We start from the raw sequence: 24,022 nt of genomic DNA, 5'->3' as shown, positions 1-24,022 counted from the left end.
GCTATGTGCTCGAGTGTTTAGTTGAAGAAGCATTACAATATATATTGGTTGGTTTCACCTGAGAAAAACCAACATGCGTGGAGGAAGGGCCCTGGTCAGATCCAGCTTTTATATTTACCCCTGGGAACCGGGCTGGAATGCAGACCCCCACAGCATGACAGAGCTGAAGAATCCAGGGGTTCACCTCTTCTCACGTATTTCTGCCCCACTACCTCAGAGGGAAAGGAAGGTGAGCTCAGACCCCTGGTCCAGGGGACAGGTCATGTTTACCAGAGGGGTGTGTGGGTCCCCATTTGAGAAGCTCAGATGTGGATGAGAAATATAAAACCAAGGCCTAGAGCTCGATCTGGCTGGGGTCAGAGCAGCATCAGAACTCAGGCTAAGGCTGGATGAGGGCTCGGCGTGGGATCAGAGCTCAGACAGGAATCAGGGCTCAGCCTGGGTTCAGGGCTCAGTCAGAGATCAGGATTAGAGCTCAGTCATGGTTCCGGACGTAGCCTGAAGCCGGGATGAGGGCTCAGTCTGCTGTGAGGACTTAGTCTGAGGTGGGGATGAGAGCTTAGTCTGGGGTAAGAACTTAGTTTGAGATTGGGGTTGATCTCAGGCCACCTCTCAATCAACATCCTGCACCCTAAACTCCATCTCAGAGTCAGCTTTCTGGGAAGCTCAACCTGCGACAGCTGAGCTTGAAGAAGATGGGCAATGGCGTTTGCTGGAAGAATGAGGATCTGGGGCCACCACCAGGGGAGACCATCTCAGTCTCCCTGCTGAAAGGATTGTCTTTTGGACCAAGAGTGGGAGGATCGCCTCCGTTGTCTTCAGCCCCCTGTGCCCCTTCTTACTGCTCAACCTTGAGGAAGTGACTGCCTGCTCTGAGCCTCCCGCTGCCCCTCTCACAGAGGACCAGCATCCAAAACTAGGTTTGGAAAGGGGGTCTGAGAGCTGAGGCAGCACAAGGGTCTGCATCCACTCATCTGGGTGCTCTAGGCTGTCCCCATGCTGTGTAGAATCATCAGAGAAATGCCTTCACTGAGGCCTTGTATGTGCCTGACCCTCTTTTTGAAAAGACCCACTACGTAATTGTTCCCACTTGAGTTTGCATCAAGGAGGTGTCTCACTGTAGATGAGCCTGCTTTGTTGCTGTTGTTCATACTTAAATTATGTCAAACACACTCAAAAGAGTCAAGAGGCTTTGACTAGAAATAAAATAACAAAGATTTATTCAAGGGTCTTAGGGTTAGTAAACTGGAAACACAACTCAGAACATTCAGAATGTTCTGAAGGGGGAAAAAAAAGCTGAGGGTTCTTATAGTAAAAAGTACATTCTTGAGAAGAATCAGTCCTCTATTCTTAGCCTGTGGGTTGGTCTGAGATGGTAATCTTCAGATGTCCAGTGATCTAGACAATGAAACAATTTCTTCTCAAAGTCACTCAGATAATCAACCAGAGGGTATGATGTACAATGACCAGGCATTGTACAATGCCCTGATGTGGGTCCAGGTATTCATGCAGGACTGGAAAGTTCAAAAGTTTAAGTTCCCAGGATCAGTTAAAAAAGAATAGCATTGCCCTAGCCGGTTTGGCTCAATGGATAGAGCATTGGCCTGCGGACTGAAAGATTCTGGGTTCGATTCTCATCAAGGGCACATGTGCAGGCTCGATCCCCAGTAGGGGGCATGCAGGAGGCAGCCGATAAATGATTCTCTCTCATCGTTTATGTTTCTATCTCTCCCTCTCTCTTTCTCTCTGAAATCAATAACAAATATATTTAAAAAAAGAATAGAATTGTTTCCTCATGCTTCAGTCTACTTTATTTTAATAATTTAGTAGCTTGACTATTGTGACTCCAATTTATTCCTTCACTCTAGTCTTCAGTTATGTGGTTAATTATCATTCCTTTGACTGTGTAGAACATTTTTGAGCTGATTTTCATGTCTGGTGTGGTTATCTTCAGAACCTGGAAGTCTTCATGCTGGTCCTCATCCCAGGGCTCTCTGTCCTGTTTGATGCTAAGAGTGTGATTGTGCATAGCTAAGCTGCTTGGGGGTGTTCTGCAAAGTCAACACTCTCCTGGTTCCAAAGAAGTAAATCAACACTGGGCTGGTTGCATGAGGTCATTTATGACCATAACTAGATCAGATTTGGGGCTGAATACCCAAATGTAACCCAGTCTTCATGGCTCCTTTTCTATCTTTAGCTTCTTCTAGGCAGAAGTAACCCTTCGGATTCTGGGCCTGGGTCTTCATTGAGAGAAAATCTCCCATCCCTTCAAATCTAATGCTCTTAAGGAACATGACTTTGGGGTAAAATTTAGAGGGTGTAAATGGCAAGCACAAGTGTGTAGTCAAGGCTCCTCACTCTATGTAAAACGGGGGTGTTAAGAAACATTTAGGTTTTAGCTTAAAAACTTTTGGGTTCTTTGTAAGAGCCAGGAGAAAAGTTTTGGGTCTGGTTGTGGTCAGAGCATTGAAGAGCTAAGAGAGAAGCAATGAGAACCAGGAGTTAGCCAAGGTGACCGTGATCTGCCTGCCAGGAGGTGGCAGTGCCAGGTGGGTTGGGGTTACTTTGATGCTTGATCTGTCAGCCTCCAGCAACCAGGGTGATGAGATGAAGATGGTAAAGGCTCCCTACATAATCCACCATTGTCCAAAAGTATAAGGATTACTGAGTCTAAGACCTCATTTTACAGACAGGAAATCAAGGTCCAAGAGGGGAAGGGACTTGCCCAAGTTCACAGAGTGGGGCAGAAGTTGAAGCAGGACTTGAACCCAGGGCTCCTGGCTTCCACATGGCAGAGACAAAAAGGTGGATGGAAGAGGAACGGGAGCCATCTCCTCTGCTCTCAGCCCCTTGTGGCCCATCACTTGGCTGTGGCCACGTGAATGATCACAAAGCCCTTGATGTCTGAGAATTGGGGGCTGACAAAGTCCACCTGCAGCTGCCTTAGGCCACTCTTGGAGGGGGTGATGTTGAACTGGACCAAGGCCCTCTCCTGGGGCTCCAGGCTGGGTACACTGGGGGAAGGGAAAAGGAGAAAAGCAGACCATCAGCCCTCTCCCATTCCTGAGCTGGCCTGCCAGTCCGTGGCTCTCCAGAAACCTCAAGATCAAGGTCACACTAGCAGCTCCTCTACAGCCCATCTTAGAAGAAAGGCAGCCCTCCCCCCACACTTCCACCCTCCCCAGAGTGGCACTTACTCAATGCTGAGCTGTCCCTGGAGAAGGCCACTGCCCTCCACCATCAGCATACCGCCTTTTACTTTCTCCAAGAGGGGGTTGACCACCATCACTTCCACTACAACTGCTACCCCCACCATGGCCGGGCCCAGCACCTGGAGGGGCAATACCCATAAAATCATCCCTTCTCATCCTCATTTCCCCAGGAAAACCCATGGTCCTGGTGGGTCAGATGATGGGGCAAAATCATCTCTACCCCTTGCTTTCACACACCCAGTTACCTAGCTCCATCATTCTATCCATCCCCCTGCATCCATGCCATTTCTCCTACCCGTGAGAGTTGAAGCCAGAGCCAGAAGCACCCGCCCCCCCCCCCCCCCCCGAGCCTCTGATTTCCTCCCTCAGCTCGGCCAGGAACAAGGTGGTGGATGCGGACAGGGGTCACCTTGATGGTGATGAAGTCCTCCAGAGTAATGTCCTTTTCTACCAGGAGCTTCTCTCCTTTGGTGACAAGGCACATGGCAGCCAACAGGATCTTCTTGTCCTCTGTCAGGTCTTCCTTATATTGAGAGTAAGATATTGTGATTGGGATCTTTCTCTCTGGAAGGGAAAGAAGAGGTGGGAGTTGGGAATCCAATGTTCTTTTTCAACAGGACCCAGAAAGAGGAAGGGAATGTTCAATTCACAGCTACACTCTTTCTGGTCCTTGCAACCAACCGGAGGAAGGCATTATCATTCCCAGTTCGCAGATGAAGAAACCTGAGGCTCAGAGAGGGTAATTTCTTGTCCAATGCCACTTGGCAAGTGAATCAAAGAGCTAAGATGAGGTGGAATTCAAATTCAGACCAGTCAGCTACCATGACATCAGATTGTCTCTCTAAGAGTTCCTGGAAATGTCTTTAAACTTTCCCTAGTCATTCCAGATGGAAATCTCTCAGTTCATTAAACATTTATCCCATCAGGAGTTCACGCACTGTCTATTGAGCACTTGTTATGTGCTAGTGCAGAGAAGAGGGAGACCAAAGACCTGTCTCAAGCTTCCAATCGAGGGAGGAGGCCAATTTCCGCACAGTTCTCTCTTGTTCCTCCCCACGAAGGCCCAGTCCTAACCAGCCCCACCAATAATGAAAAACCTTCACTGATACCCCCATGCAGTGAGCTTGTGCCCTCTGCCTTCTAAGCTCCTCTGGTCCAGGCTATCTCTGTCTCTCACCAGCCACAAACACACTATGTATTCTTTTCTTGTGAGTATAGGCTACCACAGGCCATATCTGACTGTCAGTCATATTTGGGCTATTTTTTGACCCACATATATAATTATTATTTAGGTGCACCATGTCCTTCCCAGTTTGTTCCAGACCCTACCATCCTCTACTGCTCTATTGCCACTGCTTTCCTTATTTCTGTTTCCTTCCTGCCCCTGAGTTTTAAACCTGTGGAAAAGGTCCGTAAAGGCTTGAACTTGGCTCACACTCTCTGTTCCCCGAGAATTTCGATAAGGAGCATTTACAAAATACCTACAGCTGACAACATACTTTACGGTGAGAAACTCAGAGCTTTCCCACTCAGATCAGGAGCAAGGCAAGGATGTCCCCTCTCATCACTCCTTTTTAACATTGTGCTGAATGTCCCAGCTAAGGCAATAAGACAAGAAAAGGAAATAAAAAGCATACAGATTAGGAAGGAAGAAAGAAAACTCTTTGTTCACAGATGACATGATCATCTAGGTACAAGATTTGAAAGGACAACAACAATAAAATCCTGGAACTAGTAAGTGATTACAGCAAGGTCACAGGATATATGATCAATATACAATCACTTTCCTATAAACTGGCAATGAAGTGAGATTTGAAATTAAAAACACAGTACCATTTACACTAGCATCCCCAAAATGAAATACTTGGGCATTAATCTGACAAAATATGTACAAGATCTATATAAGGAAAGAACAAAACTCTGATGAAACAAGTCAAACATATAAACAAATGGAGAGATATTCTATGTTCATGGATAGGAAGACCCAATATTATCGAGATGCCAGTTCTTCCCAACTTGATCTATATTTAAGGCAATCCTATCAAAATCCAAGTAAGTTATTTCTTGGACATTGAAAAACTGATTCTAAAGTTTATGTGGAGAGGCAAAAGATCCAGAACAGTCAGCATAATATTGAAGGAAAATAAGATCAAAGGACCAGCACTACCAGATTTCAAGATTCACCAAAAACTACAGTAATCAAAACAATATGGTATTGGCAAAGAGCAGACAAATACATCAGTGGAACAGAGTAGTCCAGAAATAGAGCCACATAAATATAGTCACAAAGGAAATAAATGAAGAAATTACAGTTTTTAAAAAACATAATGCTGAAATAACTGGACATTCAAATATAAATAAACATAAATAAATGTAGACACAGATTTATAGCCTTTACAAAAATGAACTCAAAATAAATCATAAGCTTAAGTGTAAAATGCAAAACTATAAAATTCCTAGGAGAAAACCTAGAGATCTTGGGTATAATGGTGACTTTTTAGATACAACACCAAAGGCACAATCCATGAAAGAAAAAAAAATTGACAAGTTGGACTTCATTAAAATTATAAAATTCTGCTCTGTGAAAGACATTGTAGAGAGAATGAGAAGACAAGCCACAGACTGGGAGAAAGTATTTGCAAAAGATATATCTGATAAAGGACTGCTGTCCAAAATATACAAGGTACCCTTAAAGTCAACAATAAGAAAATGAACAACACAATTAAAAAATGGGCAAAAGATCTGAACAGACACCTCACCAAAGAAGCTATACAGATGCATATGAAAAGATGCTCAACATCCTAAATCATGAAGGAACTGCAAATGAAAACAACAATGAGATACTACCACACACCTATTAGAATGGCAAAACTCTAAAGCAGTGACAACACCAAGTGTTGGAGAGAATGTAGAGCAACAGTAACTCTTGCTCATTGCTAGTGGAAATGCAAAATGGTACAGCCATTCTGAAAGACAGTTTGGCAGTTTCTTAGAAAACTACACATACTCTTTTACCATCCAGCAATCACACTCCTTGGTATTTACCCAAAAGAGTTGAAATCTGTCCACACAAAAACCTGCACACAGATGTTTATAGCAGCTTTCTTCATCGTTGCTAAAACTTGGAAGCAACCAAGAAGTCTGTCCTTCAGTGGGTGAATGGATAAATAAACTGTTATATCCATATAATGGATTATTATTCAGCACTAAAAAGAAATGAGCTACCAAGCCACAAAAAAACATGGAGGAATCTTAAGTATATGTTTCTAAGTGAAAGAAGCCAACGTGAAAAGGCTCTATGATTCCAACTATAGGACGTTCTCAAAGAGGCAAAACTATGGAGACAGTAAACAGATCAGTAGTTGCCAGGGGTTCAAGGAGAGGGAGGGAAGAATGAGTTGGTAAAAAAAAAAAACTCTTCGCAATTTTAGGGCAGTGAAACTATTCTGCGTGATATTCCAGTGGTGAATACATGTCATTATACATTTGTCAAAACCCATAGGATGTACAATACAGTGGACCCTAATGTAAACTATGGACTTTATAAATAATGTATCAATATTAGCTCATCAATTATAACAAATGTTCCACACTAATGCAAGATGTTAATAATAGGGAAAGATGGGAGGTGGTGAGGGGCTATATGTGATCTATCTGTACTTTCTACTCAAATTTTCTGTAAATCTAAAACTGCTAAAAATGTCCATTAATTAAAAAATGATAAATGTTAATAAATTTTATACTTTAATAGACATACCGTTTGGCTCAGTAATTCCATGTTTGTGAATGTATTCTAACAAAACAATAAAAAATTCAGGTGAGAAAAAGGATATATATATTTGAACCAAGATGTTTACGTTACTGTATTTTTAAAGATTTTATTTTTTATTTAATTTCCTGCAGTTTCATTCTGATGGGTTTGGATATGAATTTGTGAATATATATATATGTATATATATATATTAGTGTATATATGTATATATATTAATATATACACACACACATATATATATATACACATATATATACATATACATACATATATATATATATATACACATACATATATATATATATATATATATATATATATTGATTTCAGAGAAGAAGGGAGAGGGAGAGAGAAACAGCAATGATGAGAACCATGGATCAGCTGCCTCCTGCACGCCCCCTACTGGGGACTGAGCCTGCAACTCTGGGCATGTGTCCTTGATCATAATCGAACCCAGGACCCTTCAGTCTGCAGGTGGATGCTCTATCCACTTAGCCAAACCGGCCAGGGTAGTGTTTGTATTTTTAAATAGCAATAAGCTGATAACTACCCAAAAGAGGGGAAAAGATAAAAGACATCACCATATATTTTGCAGATTACACATCCACTAAAACGATGTTAATGAAAGGCTTATAAAAATTTAAATTACAATGTAAAGTGTAAAGAGCAGAGCACCAATGAGTATTTGCAATATGATTAAAACGATGTTTTTCAAAAAGCAAACAGGCATTAAAAATTTGCAAGGAAAATATGTTCATCGGTAGGTGGGTGGCAGGATCCTGGGTGATCTTTCTCTTGCGTGCTCTCAGTCATTAATGACTGTGTATTACTTTCAATATGAAAAAAATTGCTAAAAGCCCGGAGAAAGTATATGTTAATTAATATTTCATTATAAAGTGTGATTTAGATTTTGTGAAAATTAAATGACACCTCCTTCATATGTTTTCACGCCTTGTCAAGATACACAAGTTTCCCTCACCACAAACTGGCCCAGAGCAACAGTTTCTTTGTTTAATTGAATCCTTACAGTTCAGAAGGTATGTGAAGAGATAGACAGACAAAGACAGGAAGAGGGAGAGAAAGACAGAGAGGTAGGGAGGAAGAGAGAGTAGGAAAAGGAATAATCAAATGGGATACATTTAGTAAATCATAGATGAAGTGCCAGGTGTAAAAAATCCTTGAAATACATATATTTAAAAGCAGTTAGAATAAAGTACCTTAAAATTGTGCAAAAAATTTCAAAAGGATGATGTTTTGGTTCAAAATATCAAGGGTGCATTTCAGGCAAATGCACCGTTAGGCATGTTAAGCACAGTCCGTGTGGGCTGGCCGCACCCACCTCTCCAAGGCCCGCGGTCAGGCCGCAGGGCCAGCTGCGCCATGTGCCTGGCTTTTGCCTGGGCTCTCAGGCTGGTGTGAGTCCTGCCTCTGCACAGACTGATGTGTGGCCGTGGACTGGCGAGCTCACCTTTCTGGGTGTGAGTTGAATTCCCAGGACAGGGCCTGACATGTGTAAGCACTTAATAAACGCCTCTTACTCACCTACCCCTCTCATGCAGGGCACCTGGGGAAGGCGACACAAGCGTATTCCACAGGGTATGACATGCCCCCAGCATGTAAGAGTTCATACTAATTTATAAATAGAGACTATAAATCCTCTCACTATTCGGTCCGTTTGCCAGCAGGTGATTGTGACTTTATGACTCTTCTCATTAGTGAGCCCCTCTGAGCCTCAGTTTCCTCATCTGGAAAGTGCAGACTAGAGGCGAGGCCCTGGGCAAATGCTCGGAATACCCTCTCCTTTCCTGGGGATGAACGTAGGATTATGGGAAGTCAAGCCTCGCCCCCAACCTCCCGGAAAGGGGCAGGGCTGGCCGGGTCCCACCGGGCAGCGGGCGGTCTTACCTTCTTCGGGCCCCAGCCGCACCGCCTGGGAGTCCCGCAGGATCTCGGCCACCGGCCTGCGGGTGTAGAGGATGGTGGCACAGCTCACGTTGACTCGGACCCGCTGGGCCCGCGAGGTGAGGTTGGTCAGGCTCAGGGCCAGCTTGAGGTCGTGGCCCAGCATGGGCGGCTCCAGCACCTTGAACTTGCCCGCGATGCTGGGCTTGGTGGCGGGCTCCAGCAGGTCATCGCGCCAGAGACCGCGGCCGCCGCCCCTGCGGACCCGGGCCCTCCTCCCAGAGGCTTCCACTCCGAACAGCTTCCTCACGGCCTTGCAGTACACCTGCCTCTCCTTCCGGGACCCTGCAGGGCACCGCACACCTCAGAGCCAGGCCACCGGTTCCCATTTCCCCTCTTCTCTTCACTTTAATTTCCCACGCTGCCGGAGGTCTCCCATTGGCAGCCCAGGAGCCATATGCAGACCTCAGCCATATGCATTCTGTTTGGTTCTGGACTATTTCAATAACGTAAAAGTTTCTATTTATTTATTGTTTTTTTTTTAAAAAAATATATATTTTTATTGATTTCAGAGAGGAAGGGAAAGGGAGAGAGATAGAAACATCAATGACAAGAGAGAATCACCAGATTGGCTGCCTCCTGCATGCCCCCAGTGGGGAGATGGAGCCAGCAACCCAGGCATGTGCCCCTGACCAGAATTGAACCTGGAACCCTTCAGGCTGCAGGCTCTATCCACTGAGCCCAACCGGCGAGGGCTATTTTTTTTTTTTTAGAGAGAGAAGGTGGGAGAGAGCACAAATTAGTGACCATGGCATAGGCTTTGGCAGATGATAAACAGGCACTGCTGTTATTGTTATTATTATTATTATTATTATTGTTATTATTATTATTATTAATTTTGAACTGGGCCCTAGTGCTAAGTATCCTAGATGTTCAAGTTAAAAAACTCTACTACTATCATCACTATGTTTAAAGTAATTATTATTATATGTGAACATAGCTCATACAGTGCTTGGCACATGGTAAGTGTTCAAGGACATGCAGCTATTATATCATTAGATGTGGGAAATCTTAGAAAACAGAGGGAGCTATTACTAGAAGCTAAAGCAGCAGTTCTCAACCTGTGGGTCACGACCCCTTTGGCGGTTGAACAACCCTTTCACAGGGGTCGCCTAAGACCATCCTGCATATCAGATATTTACATTATGATCCATAGTAGTAGCAACATTATAGTTATGAAGTAGCAACGAAAATAATTTTATGGTTGGATCACAACACGAGGACCTGTATTTAAAGGGCCAGAAGGTTGAGAGCCACTGAGCTAAAGGCACTTGGCTCAAAGCACAGAGACAGTGTTGAAGGATGCTACCACCACCAGATCATCCGGGAAAGGGCCTGGTCCCGCCACCCACGGTTGTCCCTCTGCAGCGGTCGGGTCATCGGGGAGGCTGATGGAGGCCGCCGTGCTGCCCTTACCCTCTGGGTACTTGTAGAGGCCCGTGATGTCTACGCGGGAGTTGCTGCCCACAGCCTTGGTGCTGATGCACCTCCCAATCTTCTTCGTGTCTGAATACACACGTTCCCTGCTGTCATCCTCGTTCCAGAGCCAGGTGATGTAGTCTGCATTGACCTCCGCAAACACAAAGGGGCCATCGTGGGCCAGGTGCACGTCGCCCTCACGGATGGCAGTGACTGAGGCCGGACCGCACCGGAACACGCCTGGCAGGAAGGGTAGGGGTGAGCAGCATGGGTGAGGGAAAGCAGGTGTCTGGGACCCACCCGGCTGAGCCCATACCTTCGCTCTCCTCCTGGGGGGTGGCATCCAGAACCTGCCAGCCATTGTAAGAGGGGCCCAGGTCCTGCCGGGCAAACCAGCTCTCATTCCAGACATGGAAATTCCTGCCACAGAGAGAGGAGGGGGCAGGGTGGCCTACAGTGAGCACAGAGGCCCATGTTAGGGGAACTTCCTAGTGGGAGCCCTCCCTGGGCCGGTACTCTGCAAGGGTGCTGAGGTGGGATCTTGTGAGCCATTCATTCAACTGGTCTGATGAAAACGTATCGTGTGTGTGTGTGTGTGTGTGTGTATCAAGAACCTGTTGTTTAAGGTACTAGAAATACAACTGCAAATAAGAAGATCCTTGCTCTCATGCAGCTTACATTCTAACAAAGGAGACAGATGGGGAGATAGGTGAAATTAAGTAAGCAGATAAATAAAACAAATGCAAATAACAATGCTGTGAAAAGAGGGGCCTGAGATAGAGCATAACTGCTGGAGACCTGCTGTAGGTAAATGACATCTGAGATGCGAGTTAAAGGAGAAAGAAGTAGCCATGGGAGGAGTGAAGGGAACAGTGTTCCGGGCAGGAGGACTAGCATGTGCGAAGGGTCTCGAGACAAGAAAAAGCTTCAGTGTGTTCAAGGAACAGAAGGTATGTAAGTATCTCTGGGCTACAGCAAGCATGGGGTTCACGTAGGGTTCAGATTATGCAGAGTTCTGTAGGCTTTGGTAAGGAGCTCAGGTTCTACTTTAAGTTTCCTACGTTAAAGATGAGACTGTGAGACAAGGAAAGGTGACACAGGGTCACACAGTAAGGAAGCAGCAGAGAGAAACCTAGTTGGTCCGATGTGCCATCTTTACAGCTGGTCTCCGAACCCTTGTTTGGTAGGTAATGGCTTTTGGGAAGACATCTTGATAAGCATCTGGGGGCAAAAAGGAGGACAGCGACAGCCTGCATGGTGACAGAGGCCCCAACATCCAAAAGGTCTGTTCCTTTTTGTGGCGCTCCCGTGGGGACAGGGAGCGAAGAGAAGCAAAAAGAGAAGGAAAGGGGAGAAGAGAGGCAGGTGATGTGAGGCAGGAGAAGGGCGGGGGAGGGCTCCTGGGCACACTCCCTGGCGGGGCAAGGACATTCGAAGGCCAGGCTTGCGAAGGCTGTCTGTGCTCTGTGTTGTATGTTCTTCCTGGTTTCCTCTGCTCTTTAGAAAGTTGACTTGTGTGTCAACTCGTATACGTATGAACATTCGGACGAGGTTATTCACTGAAGCCTTGTCTATAAAAGGCAGCCGTTCGGTCCATCCATGTGAGATGGTCAGAGAAACAATGATTGTTCCCATAAAACTGGAAGGCAGACCAGGTGCACACCCCTGCTGGTCCGCTCACTAGCTGTACGGCCTTAGACAAGTTACCTAACCTCTCTGAGCTCAGGCTCCTCATCTGCAAAATAGAGGTAACAATACCACCTCGCTCACAAGGCTCTTTGGAGGAACGTGAGTTAGTATATGTGCACTCGGACTGGGCCTCGCATACACTAGTGCGACATTATTTTACACACTACAAGTAATAAGAAAACCTTGAATGTACTGATATAAAGTTGTTAAATGCAAAAGCAGGATGACAGTACAGGCAGATCTGGAAGATGTTTGGGTTCGGTTCCAGACCACCGCAATAAAGCGAGGTACCACAATAAACGAGCTGTGATTTTTTTGCTTACGGGGGGAGGGGGTCTTGTCAAAAATGCAACATCTGTGAAGTTCAATAAAGCGAAACGCAGCCCTAACCGGTTTGGCTCAGTGGATAGAGCGTCGGCCTGCAGACTCAAGGGTCCCAGGTTTGATTCCGGTCAAGGGCATGTACCTTGGTTGCAGGCACATCCCCAGTTAGGGGGTGTGCAGGAGGCGGCTGATCGATGTTTCTCTCTCATCGATGTTTCTGACTCTCTATCCCTCTCCCTTCCTCTCTGTAAAAAATCAATAAAATATATTTTTAAAAAAAAGCGAAACACAATAAATAAAATGTGCAACAAGACGAGGTCTGCCTTGTTACACAACGCTGCCAATATGAAAAAGCAGGTGTGTAAGGGGACTCACTATGTGCTTGTTCTTGTGTCTGCAGGGACTCTGGGAAGAGATGGGAGAAGCTGATCACAGTGCTGCCTCCGGGAGGAGGACAGGGAGGCTGGGACGGGTCGGAGGGAGACTTACCACTGTGGCCAATTTTGTACCTTTGGAATTTCAAAGCACATGAATGCATTCCCTATTTTCAAAAATGTAGCCCTAGCCGGCTTGGCTCAGTGGATAGAGCGTCAGCCTGCGGACCAATGGGTCCCAGGTTTGATTCCAGCCAAGGGCACATGCCTGGGTTGCGGGCTTGATCCCCAGTAGGGGGTGTGCAGGAGGCAGCCGATCAATGATTCTCTCTCATCATTGATGTTTCTATCTCTCTCTCCTTCTCCCTTCCTCTCTGAAATCAATAAAGAAATATATTTAAAAAAATGTAATAGTCACAGGACTCTGGGGAGGGCTTTGTCCTACAGAGGGGAGGACCAGGGGTTCGAGGCGGTCAGACCCTGAGCCCCCTCATGACCTCCGAGTCACGCGTCCAAAGACTCCTGCATCTCAGCAGAGTCCCTCTGCCTAGGACCGCCCCCCACCACACACACGGTGCCTCTCACTCCTCCCAGAACTGGCTCAACTCAGGAGAGTTGGGCTCCAGGTTGGGGACTGCCTCAGGGAGCCCCTGGGACCCAGCGGGCCTGGGACTCACCACATGCTGTCTTCCGTCAGGTCCTCCAGGGTCCGCCCGAAGGAGTCCACGTATTTGTCCACACTCAGGTTCCTGTCTGTGTCATGGGCCGAGTTAAAGTTGGACACAACCCGTGTCGCGATCCCTAAGCACCTAAGGACTGAAAAGTAGGAGGCTGGTGAGGCTCCAGGGGCAGCCAGGCCCCTGCACTGGGGAGGGGTCTGGCGCCCCCAGCTTGCTGCCCCCCTCATTTCTGGCCACAGGCTCCTCCTTGTCTTTGTCTACTTGGTCAGGGCCGAGACTCCTGTCTCCACTCTCACAAACACCACCCTCTCCTCTACCTTCTTTCAGGGGACTTCTGGGGACACTACTGCCCCCTCCCCCACTTTTGAATGGACAGGCTCCAAGGCTGGCAGGACCTTGGAAGCCATGTAACAGCCTTGGAATCCCGAGGGGACCAGGGGACCGGAGGCCGTGGGGCCACAGGGTTTGCCCAAGGGCACTCAGTGAGTTCCAGGCAGAGGGAGGGGGAACTCCTTTGGCCAAATAAATGATCCACAGTCACGTAAATGAACTATCCGCTTTCTCTCTTCATTAGCCAGACTTCTATTTCCCCTTCACCAGTAAAGAAAGACTGGGTGTGTTTTTTTTTTTTTTTTGTGGGGGGCGGGGGGGAGTGGATGGGGGGGTGAAAGAGAAGAGATCTATGCAAATTAATGTAAATGAGAGAAGTGGCCTAATTTTGGAGTACCTGTGCACATGACTCCAGCGAAGACCCAACACTGGCCGTATTTGACTGGCTTGAACCTGCCCTTGAACCACTTGTGCAGGATGGCCACGCTGCCGCGCCAGTGCAGCGGGCTGGTGCCGCCGCCGTACTTGCCCTGCCACTGGCCTTGAACCACGCCCCGGTCGTTGTTGCTGTTCACCTGCACAGACGGATGGGTCCACCACCAGCAGGGCTCCCCCCTTCGGCAGCCTCACCATTGAACAATCACCTCCAGCTTTGGACCATCCAGGCATTTGGGGTCACCTCTTGCTTTTAAATTGTCTGAAAATTTTAGTGTCTTAAAATTTCTACTTTTCGCTACCATTTACTACATGTAGTGACCTCCCATTGGGTTACTCTATTGTTGAAAATCAGGGCTCTCATAGCCAGTTAGCCTGGAGGTCAAATCACCCCTGGTATTACCGACAACAATCAAGGCTTAACTACAAGACTGCGCACAAAGACCACTAGGGGGTGCACCAAGAAAAGATATAAAAATGCGGAGACAAAGAAACAGGACGCAAATGTCAGAAATGGAAGATATAGAGCTCAAAACCACACTTTTAAGGTCTCTCAAGAACTGTCTAGAAGCTGCCGATAAACTTAGTAAGGCCCTCGAAAAGACTGGTGAGACCGCCGATAAATGTAATGAGATCCTCAAGAAATCTAATGAGACCCTCGATGTTGTGATAAAGAACCAACTAGAAATTAAGCATACACTGACTGAAATAAAGAATATTATACAGACACCCAACAGCAGACCAGAGGAGCGCAAGAATCAAGTCAAAGATTCGAAACGCGAAGAAGCAAAAAACACCCAACTTGCCGGGGTCCAACCCCAGCAGGTTCAGGGGTTCCCAAAGGTGTGGATGGAGTCAGCGAAGAAGGAATGACACGGAGACAGTGTTCAGTTGATCAGCAGCCTAGCCAGGATCTCCAGCCAGGATCTCCAGCCAAGTTCTGGTCTGGATCTCCAGCGAAGTTCTGCTTAGGATCTCCAGCCAGTTTCTGTGTCCATGTTCTCTTGCTAGGTTCTCCAGGTTCTCCAGCCAGGTTCTGTAGCCATGTTCCCTCGCTAGGTTCTCCAGCCAGGTTCTGTCACCAGGTTCTCCAGCCAGGTTCAGTCACCAGGTTCTAGTCAGGTTCTCTTGCCAATTTCTGTAGTCAGGTTCAGACCAGGATCTTTTGCCATGTTCTCTCACTAGGTTCTGTCTCTAGATTCTGTGTAGGTTCTGTCTTCTTAGTTCTGTGTTCTAAGTTCTGTATTCTAAGTTCTGTCTCTTGCTGTCTTGTTACATCTGTATTTATACCAGTTGATTCAATCCTATCAATCTCTATTACAAAGGTTAGGGCGTTTCTTATCTCCATTCCAGGGAGTAAAGATTATGTAGCTTAAGCATGATTGTTTGTAGTTAAAGTGATTAACTACCCACCTGGTACTTAGTTAAGGAGTTTTATCCCCTCCCTGACTTCAGGGAAAAAATCCCTACCTGGGGAAACAACCTTTCTCAGAGAGGAGACCTTGGTTAAAACACATAGTGCCAAGAAGGTGAGCAAACATTTTAAGAACAGTATGCCATATATGCCAGGTCCTTTGAAACAGCAAGGATGGACTGGCTCCCGGCACCAACTGGAAAAGCAAAATGAAAAAAGAATCCGAAAATACGAAGATAGTGTAAGAAGCCTCTGGGACAGCTTCAAGCGTACCAACATCAGAATTATAGGGGTGCCAGAAGATGAGAGAGAGCAAGATATTGAAAACCTATTTGAAGAAATAATGACAGAAAACTTCCCCCACCTGGTGAAAGAAATAGACTTACAGGTCCAGGAAGCGCAGAGAACCCCAAACAAAAGGAATCCAAAGAGGACCACACCAAGACACATCATCATTAAAATGCCAAGAGCAAAAGACAAAGAGAGAATCTTAAAAGCAGCAAGAGAAAGAAACCCAGTTACCTACAAGGGAATACCCATACGACTGTCAGCTGATTTCTCAACAGAAACTTTGCAGGCCAGAAGGGAATGGCAAGAAATATTCAAAGTGATGAATACCAAGAACCTACAACCAAGATTACTTTATCCAGCAAAACTATCATTCAGAATTGAAGGTCAGATAAAGAGCTTCACAGATAAGGAAAAGCTAAAGGAGTTCATCACCACCAAACCAGTATTATATGAAATGCTGAAAGGTATCCTTTAAGAAGAGGAAGAAGAAGAAAAAGGTAAAGATACAAATTATGAACAACAAATATGCATCTATCAACAAGTGAATCTAAGAATCAAGTGAATAAATAATCTGGTGATCATAATAGAATCAGGGACATAGAAAGGGAATGGACTGACTATTCTTGGGGGGGAAAGGGGTGTGGGAGATGCGGAAAGAGACTGGACAAAAATCGTGCACCTATGGAAGAGGACAGTGGGTGGGGAGTGAGGGCGGAGGGTGGGGCGGGAACTGGGAGGAGGGGAGTTATGGGGGGGAAAAAAGAGGAACAAATGTAATAATCTGAACAATAAAGATTTAATTAAAAAAAACCAACCAAACAAACAAACAAAAAACAACAACAAAAAAAGAAAATCATCAACAGTCTTAGAGCATTTCCTGTTTTAAATGGTGTGTTTTGGGGAACTGTTGGTCGAATAATAATTATGGAGATGGCTAACATTCAATAAATGCTTCCCGGGTGCCAGGCACTCCTCTAAAGCTTTGGGCCCACTATATTAACCTGCTTAAAGTAGGTTCTATTATTTTACTTTTGTGTTCAGATGAAAAAGAAAGAAAAAAAAAGAAAGAGAGAGAGAGATTCAGAGAGGTTAAGGGACTTGCCCTGATCACACAGCAAGTGAGTAAAAGGAGTTCAGGGCTTGTGCCCCAGGGCCATAGTGTCTACTGTCAGCACTGGTCACTGCTTTGGAGTCCCTGTGCTCCAACAGCTCTCTGAGGTCTTGGGGAACTGAGAGTATCAAATATGAGAAAAGCAGCTTTGTCCATTTTGTCTAACACTTGCTTTCTTAGAGAGAGCTACAAGGCCTTCTTCTGAGGAGGGAGGACTGGTGTGTAATGGGTTAAAGATGGCAGCCCTCCCCAGGAGGTGAGTCTGAGCACCCTCTCCCCGAATCTGGCTGCTGTGGCTACTTTGCCAAGGACTATGGTGGAAGTGACGCTGCGCCAGTTTCCAGGCCCAGGCGCTCATACCACTGGCAGCTCCGGCTTCCTCTTTCTGGAACAACCAGGTGCGGAGAAGCCAGGTGCCATGCCTGATTACCCTCAGACTTCCATGCTCCGAGGAAGCCCAGCCCAGCCACGTGGAAAGGCTGCATGGAGAGACAATGATGACTGGCCAGCCCCAGCTCTTCCCACTACCCCACCCCAGCGCCAGCCAGGAGAGTGCAGAAGCCATCTTCACGGTCCAGCTCCGGCAGGCGCGGCATGGGAGAGACCAAGGGCTTCCAGAGAACACTGGCCGCCAGAACCAAGGCCCCAGACATCTGCAGCCACTCAGACACCCCCCGCCCAAGCATCTTGGAGCAGAGACAAGCCATCCGCGCAGTGCTCTGCCCAAGTCCCTGATCCGTAAAATTGTAAGCATAATAAATGGTTGTTTTAGAGCCCTGAGTTTTGGGGTGGTTTGTTAGGCAGCTGTAGAGAATTAAAACAAGAGGATGGCGGGGCTCCTCACCATGGCGCTGATGATCCTGGTGACGTAGACGGGGTCGTGGCGGCAGGACACATCGGTGGCCGGGTTGTTTTGGTGACTGGGGCTTCGGTCCAGGATGGAGAGGCAAATGTTCAGGATGTCCTCCTCAAACTGTCCCCAGAGAGGCTGTGCTTAGAGCCAGAGCCTCACCCATATTCCAGACCCTCCCACGACCTCACCCAGTCAGTCATTTGTGTTGTGCAGGGGAAGGGGAGTTTGCCTCCCCATACCCCCTAGAGGTCCCACCGAGCATCCCCAAGACTCAGAAACCCTTCCTCAAAAGTCACCCGGGAACCAGAAGCTCAACCCTAACCATGTCCTCTCCTGCTCAATAGCCCCCATGGCTCCCCAGTGCCCGCAGTCAATAGTGTGAACTTGTGGCTCTGGAGTCACGTCGACCCCACCGGCTTACTCGGATGGTTTCTATGATTTTTTCAACTACATTCGAATTAATTGGCAAACTGGGCGAATTCATTTAAACACTGGGAAGTTTCTACATACAAATTAAAATGTCCAGTCTTGGAAAATTTGGAGGGTCTGGGAACCCTCACTTTCCCACATGACTCTAAGCAGTGGATGCTGAGAAGTGTATTGTCCCCAGTCCCTGACCCCAAATGCTTTCCACACCCACTCCTCAGCCCACAGTCAAGGTCCTTCCCTTGCCTGCCACCCTTCTTCTGGCTGGGCACCCGGAGCCCGGGCAGACCGAGCTCCTCCAGCAGAACCTCGGTACCTTCCGACTTCCCACCTCCTGCTGCCCTGTCTGCTCTTCCCTCTGCCCGTCCAGGTCCCGCCCAACTTTGGACACCAGCCCCTGTTAATACCACGAAGCCTCCCACAAGCCCCACCGTGGCGTTTCCTTTCGTGATCTTCTGAACACCCTCTGCTCCCACCTCTACTACCCTGACTTTCCTCTGCCCATCACGCCTGTATTGTAACTATTTATCTAAGCCAGAGGCTCTCAGGTGTGGCCCCAGACCAGCAGCAATGACTTCACGTGGGATCTTGTTAGAAATGCAAATTATCCCCTCTCCAGCCCTTCATGAGTCAGCCACTCTGGGGGTGGTGCCCAGACATCTGTGTTTTCAGGGGCCTTCCACGTGATGCTGGTGCAGGCTTGAGACTGAGAACCCTTGATCTACGCTATTTATCTTTCTACTAGAGGCCCGGTGCACAAAATTCGTGCGGGTGGTGGGGGGGGAGGGTGTTCTCTCAGCCTGGCCTGCACCCTCTCCAATCTGGGACCCCTCAGGGGATGTCCGACTGCCGGTTTAGGCCCAATCTCTGGGACCGCAATCCGGGACCGCTGGCTCCTAACTGCTCACCTGCTTCCCTGCCTGATCGCCCCAACTGCTCCCCCCCGCCAGCCTGGTCACCCCCAACTTCCCCCCCTGCCAGCCTGGTTGCCCCACGCAGCCTGCTGTTCAGTCATTTGGTCACCTTTCCCTAACCCCCCTGCTGGCTCGGTCACTCCATGCAGCCTGCTGTTCAGTCGCTTGGTCGTCCCTCACTAACACCCCTGCCAGCCTTGTCGCCCCTTGCAGCCTGCAGTTCCATTATCCGTCCGTTTGTTTTGGTCGTGAGGGCCCCTGGCTTTTCATATATTAGGATAGCAGAACTGACCCATTCTGTTTCCAAATACATCCAAAGCACTTTGCCTTCCCAAGGACCCAGCGCAGGCCCTGACACAACTAATAGTAGATGAATGAATGAATGGACGAATTTGCTCTGGGAGCCAGACAGCTTGTCCCTCCTGGGAGAAAGGGCTCCTGGGTTGAGTTTTCGCATGCCCTAGCCCACATCCCCCTTGTGGCTGGTGCCCCTGGAGACCTGCCCGAAGTTCCAGCCTTGGGCTCGGATGCACTTCTCCACGCCGCGGAAGATGATCCCGCTGTCATTGAGCACGTACTCCTGTCTCTCCTCCTCTGAGGCCAGAAACACATCATCCTCTGAAAGGCACAGGTCAAAGGGGCTCAGCAGGGACCAGCTGCAGGAGGTGCCGGGAGGCTGGCTGGCAGGAGAGGCCAAGAGGGGCTTGCTGGGCTCCCAGGCTGCGTTCCACCTGGCTGATCTCTCCCAGGCAGGGACCAACCCCAACCCAGCCCAATACTGAAGGATTTTAGGGGTCCTGATGTCTTTGGCTGACCCTACTGGTACCAACAGCAGCCTCAAATTTCTTCAATACTAATAAGAATACTGACCCCAGAACCCCTTATAATGTGTTTACTATATTGCAAGCATTGGTGCTATGAATTTTCACCATAACCCTTAGAGATAGGCTGTTATTCCCATATTACAGATGAGAAAGCTGACACTCATAGAGAGAAGCAACAGGAGAGCCGGGACCGAACCAACGCTGTCTGATGGCTAAAGCCCAGCTCTTACCCATTCCTGGGTCCCTCCTGCCTCAGGCCCCATCGCTGCCCACTGGCCTCTGCACACAGAAACCACCGGTTCCCATCCCCCTGGCACAGGCTCCTGTGGAGCACCTGCTACCAGGTTCCTCTGCCCAGTGCCCACCTCCACCTAGGCCTGGCTCTCACCAAGATCTTGGCATTGACCTCCCTAGCCATTGACCTGCCTCCCAGGCACTTCCTAAGGGTAAGCCCTCCTCTAGGACAACTTCCAGGAAAGCTTGTGCTTTGGTCATGGCAGCTCCTACCTGGGCACCAGGGGTTGAAAAGGAGAACAAACTCGCCCAGCTTCCGGTCACTGTGTTTGCGGCGAGAGGAAAGCCTGGCGCTCAGCCGGTAGCGGCCAATGACGGCATCGGGAGGGCTGGTGACCTTGATGGTCACTGTTTTCCCCTTCTGAGCCGCCCTCACTGCTGTCCAGGCATTTCCCACCTCCAGCTCCGATGTCGGGAACACGGCTTTGGTGCCGAGAGCCTCAGAAGCCTGGGGCCCTGGAGGAGAGGAGAGGCACTCATGAGACCAGTCACCTCAGGAAATCCAGCTCCGGAAAAGCAGAAAGCCGCCGGCCTGGACGTGCAGCCTTCCCTCCCCGAGCTGCTGGGACACCACCTGCGGGGAAGAGCCTGGCGAAGACAATACTGGGCCTTGGCAGAATGGGGTACTCAGCTGTCCTGACTCCCACCCACCTCCTGGATCAAAGAGAAAGTGACAGGCCCCTTTGAGACCAAAGTCTGCCTTTTGTATGGCCAGGAGAGAAAGGTGTGGGCTGACAGGTGCCTGCTGATTTTTTTCTTTTCTTTTTTTTTAAAATATATTTTATTGATTTTTTACAGAGAGGAAGGGAGAGAGATAGAGAGTCAGAAACATCGATGAGAGAGAAACATCGATCAGCTGCCTCCTGCACATCTCCTACTGGGGATGTGCCCGCAACCCAGGTACATGCCCTTGACTGGAATCGAACCTGGGACCCCTCAGTCCGCAGGCCGACGCTCTATCCACTGAGCCAAACCGGTTTCGGCTGCCTGCTGATTTCTTGACCTTCCAGAATCCTTGGTGTCCTCAGGATTCCAGAGTCATCATCTTGTCTATCCCTCTGCCTGCTACAGCACCTCCCAGCCACCCCCAGAAAGCTGTCGTCAAAACCGTCCAGGATCCAGGGCTCAGCCCACGTATAGGGATTTGTTTGCCCCCAAGTCTGGGCTGATGACTACAGGGTCTCAGGTCACTGGTCACAAGACAAGTGTTCCTGACTGTGGCCCAGTGGAGGCTGCCGTGAGCCAGTTACCTGTCTCCACCGTGAAGATGAGGGTGTCCTTGCTGTCCAGGGCACAGTTCAGCTCCAGCATGAAGGTGAACATCTGGCCCCTGCGAACCACCAGCTCGGGGCCGGGGTACTCCTGGGTGTGGTGGGCAGCACCATTCCTTGGCCACTGCCAGTCCACCTCCGTGACTCTGATCCCTGAGGGAGAGGACAGGGAGATGAGGCCAAGCCCGTGGCATGTTTCTCACCCCTGCCCCCATCTGCCTCAGCCTGCCAGCCACGTGCTCATTCAGCCACTAGTTGTCCCACACAGTGGATCCTGGTTATTTGTGGTAGTTACGTTCTAGCAAGTCTCCCTGAACACTGAATTAGTGAGCACTGAACCACTGCTCTTAGGGAAAGTACAGGGCTAGGTTTCTGGGAGCCTTTGTCACAATTTGCTTCATCAGTCGATCAATATATAACCTTGTTTTTATATATTGATGAGCAGCATGTGAGCGGGGCTGCTGGCAGACAGGGGACAGGGATGGGGTGGGAGGACCTCGGCGGGAGGGGAGGGGCAGGGGCATGGAGGATGTGTTTCTGTTTAAAGGCACCTTATCCTATCTAATAAGATGGGGTGGGGGGACCGTGGCGGGAGGGGCCGGGCAGGGGCATGGAGGATGGACCAAGACCTGCCCCTGTACCTACCAGCATGCCTCACAGCCCACAGTTCCTCTCAAGGTGCACCAAGTCCTGCACTGGCCCCCTAGTTTAATGTATTGTTGCTTCATTAACATTACACTCATGGACAACACTGTACCTCAGGCCTGAATGAAGCTTAGCTAACATGCGTTTTCTCCGTAAAGCACGTCGGAGCCTCCTGTGCTTAGGAACATTAGACAGCGCTTCTGCACTAAGCTTGGGGCCATTTTAAACTGCAAAATTATCAACAAAAAAGACAAAAATGCAGAAAACGTGGCATTAAATAGACTGCAAAAAGGACACTTGTTTGTAGTACAAGAGCGGAAATAAGGAGACAGAGCATCACCTTTTCCCACTACAGCTGGGAGCACCCATGTTAGGCCACCCGATTTTCTTCAGTCTGCACATGAGGACTGACTTGGAATTAAAAATAAATTGCAGGCAGTAGGCCAATTTGCAAACACGGAATCCACAAATACGGGGATTGACTGTGTATTTTCTGTGCCAGACTGGCACTGGGATATATTGGTCCGCGAGATAGATCTGGACTTTCCCTCGAGAGATACACAGTGAGGCTCTGTGGCTCAGTCGTTATGAGCACAGCCTTTGGGATCAGCTCATGTGGGTTCATATCTTGACTTGGTCATCTAGTGGCTAAACTACCTTCTGCTTGACTTCTCTGTGCTCCAAGGTACTCTTCTGTAGAGTGGGAATAACGATACCTTGTGGAGGACAACTGGCTGCCATTTGGAGCCCCAAGAACAGAGCTTTAATTACTTATTTATTTGTTGTTGTTAATCCTCACCTGAGGATATTTTTCCATTGATTTTTAGGGAGAGTGGAAGAGAGAGGGAAAGACAGAGAGAAACATCAATATGAGAGAATCATCAATTGGTTGCCACCTGCACGCGCCCCGACCATGGCCCGGGCTGGGGAGGAGCCTGCAACCAAGGTACATGCCCTTGACCGGAATAGAACCTGGGACCCTTTGGTCTGCAGGTCAATGCTCTATCCACTGAGCCAAACTGGTTAGGGCCAGAGCTTTATATTCCAGATGAGCAAGGTGACACGTAAATAGATGAGTCCACAAATAACTATCATTCTGATATAGGTTGTTAAGGCAAAGTACGTGGAGCTGAAAGGAAGTATTAAAGAGGGGCCTAGCCTGGTCTGCAGGTGATAGCGAGGCTCGCTTGAGGAGGGGGCATTTAGACTGTCTTGAATTGGATGGGGTGTCTCCAGTGGAAAGGTGGGTGGCATATCCAGCCTCAACCCAAGCATCTTCTCCCTCCATCCACTTCCGTCTACTTCAGTGTTCATTCATTCAGGTGTTGGGTGCTGTGCTGGGTGCTGCAGGCTCCATGGCCATGAAGGATACCTTCGCCCTGCCGCCAGGAGGTTGCAGTTTGGCAGAAGAGCAGGTCTATCTCAAACATCTAAGAGAAAGATTTGGGGAGTATCCTCATGGCATGGCACCTAGTTTCCGCTGACCAAGTGATGCAAGAGACCAAGGTGGAAGCTGCAATGCCTTTTATGACCAAACCTTAGAAGTTGCACTCGGTCTACCATAGGCTATTGGTCAGGGCCGCTACAAAGGTCTGCACAGGTTTAAGGGGGAAGGAACACACCCCACCCCTTATGAAAATGGGTCAATGCCACATTGTAAGAAGGACATGTGAGATGAGATCTAGTGTATTGAGATGTCCATCCTGTCAAATACAATCTTCCACACTTGAGAACCACTGAAGTAATGTCATCAAGTATTCCCTGCCTCAGGGTACCCGCCAT

The 24,022-nt window shown here is 48.2% G+C and overlaps 1 protein-coding gene across 1 annotated transcript; it reads right to left on the bottom strand.

Annotated features, from left to right (window-relative positions):
• Positions 1-1,694: 1,694 nt before the first annotated feature.
• On the bottom strand, positions 1,695-24,022 carry TGM6 (transglutaminase 6). The gene is made up of 13 exons (XM_036320959.1): positions 24,016-24,022; positions 21,575-21,793; positions 20,538-20,780; positions 19,706-19,824; positions 17,858-17,986; positions 14,160-14,337; positions 13,430-13,568; positions 10,682-10,785; positions 10,363-10,605; positions 8,890-9,231; positions 3,622-3,776; positions 3,198-3,331; positions 1,695-3,014 (listed from the first exon to the last, which is right to left on the bottom strand). The coding sequence occupies exons 1-13, from the start codon at positions 24,020-24,022 to the stop codon at positions 2,861-2,863; spliced, it is 2,166 nt and encodes a 721-aa protein (XP_036176852.1). The 3' UTR covers positions 1,695-2,860.

The sequence above is a fragment of the Myotis myotis genome, unplaced genomic scaffold, assembly GCF_014108235.1.
Source record: "Myotis myotis isolate mMyoMyo1 unplaced genomic scaffold, mMyoMyo1.p scaffold_m19_p_9, whole genome shotgun sequence".
Taxonomy (NCBI): domain Eukaryota; kingdom Metazoa; phylum Chordata; class Mammalia; order Chiroptera; family Vespertilionidae; genus Myotis; species Myotis myotis.
This window is presented reverse-complemented; position numbering and strand designations above follow the sequence as displayed.

Excerpts from the sequence above, each read along its gene's own strand:
- TGM6 (XM_036320959.1), bottom strand. Across the intron at positions 17,987-19,705 it reads AAGGCTGGAACTTCGGGCAG|TTTGAGGAGGACATCCTGAA; the intron begins GTCTCCAGGGGC and ends CTCTGGGGACAG. Across the intron at positions 3,777-8,889 it reads GCGGCTGGGGCCCGAAGAAG|AGAGAAAGATCCCAATCACA; the intron begins GTAAGACCGCCC and ends TTTCCCTTCCAG.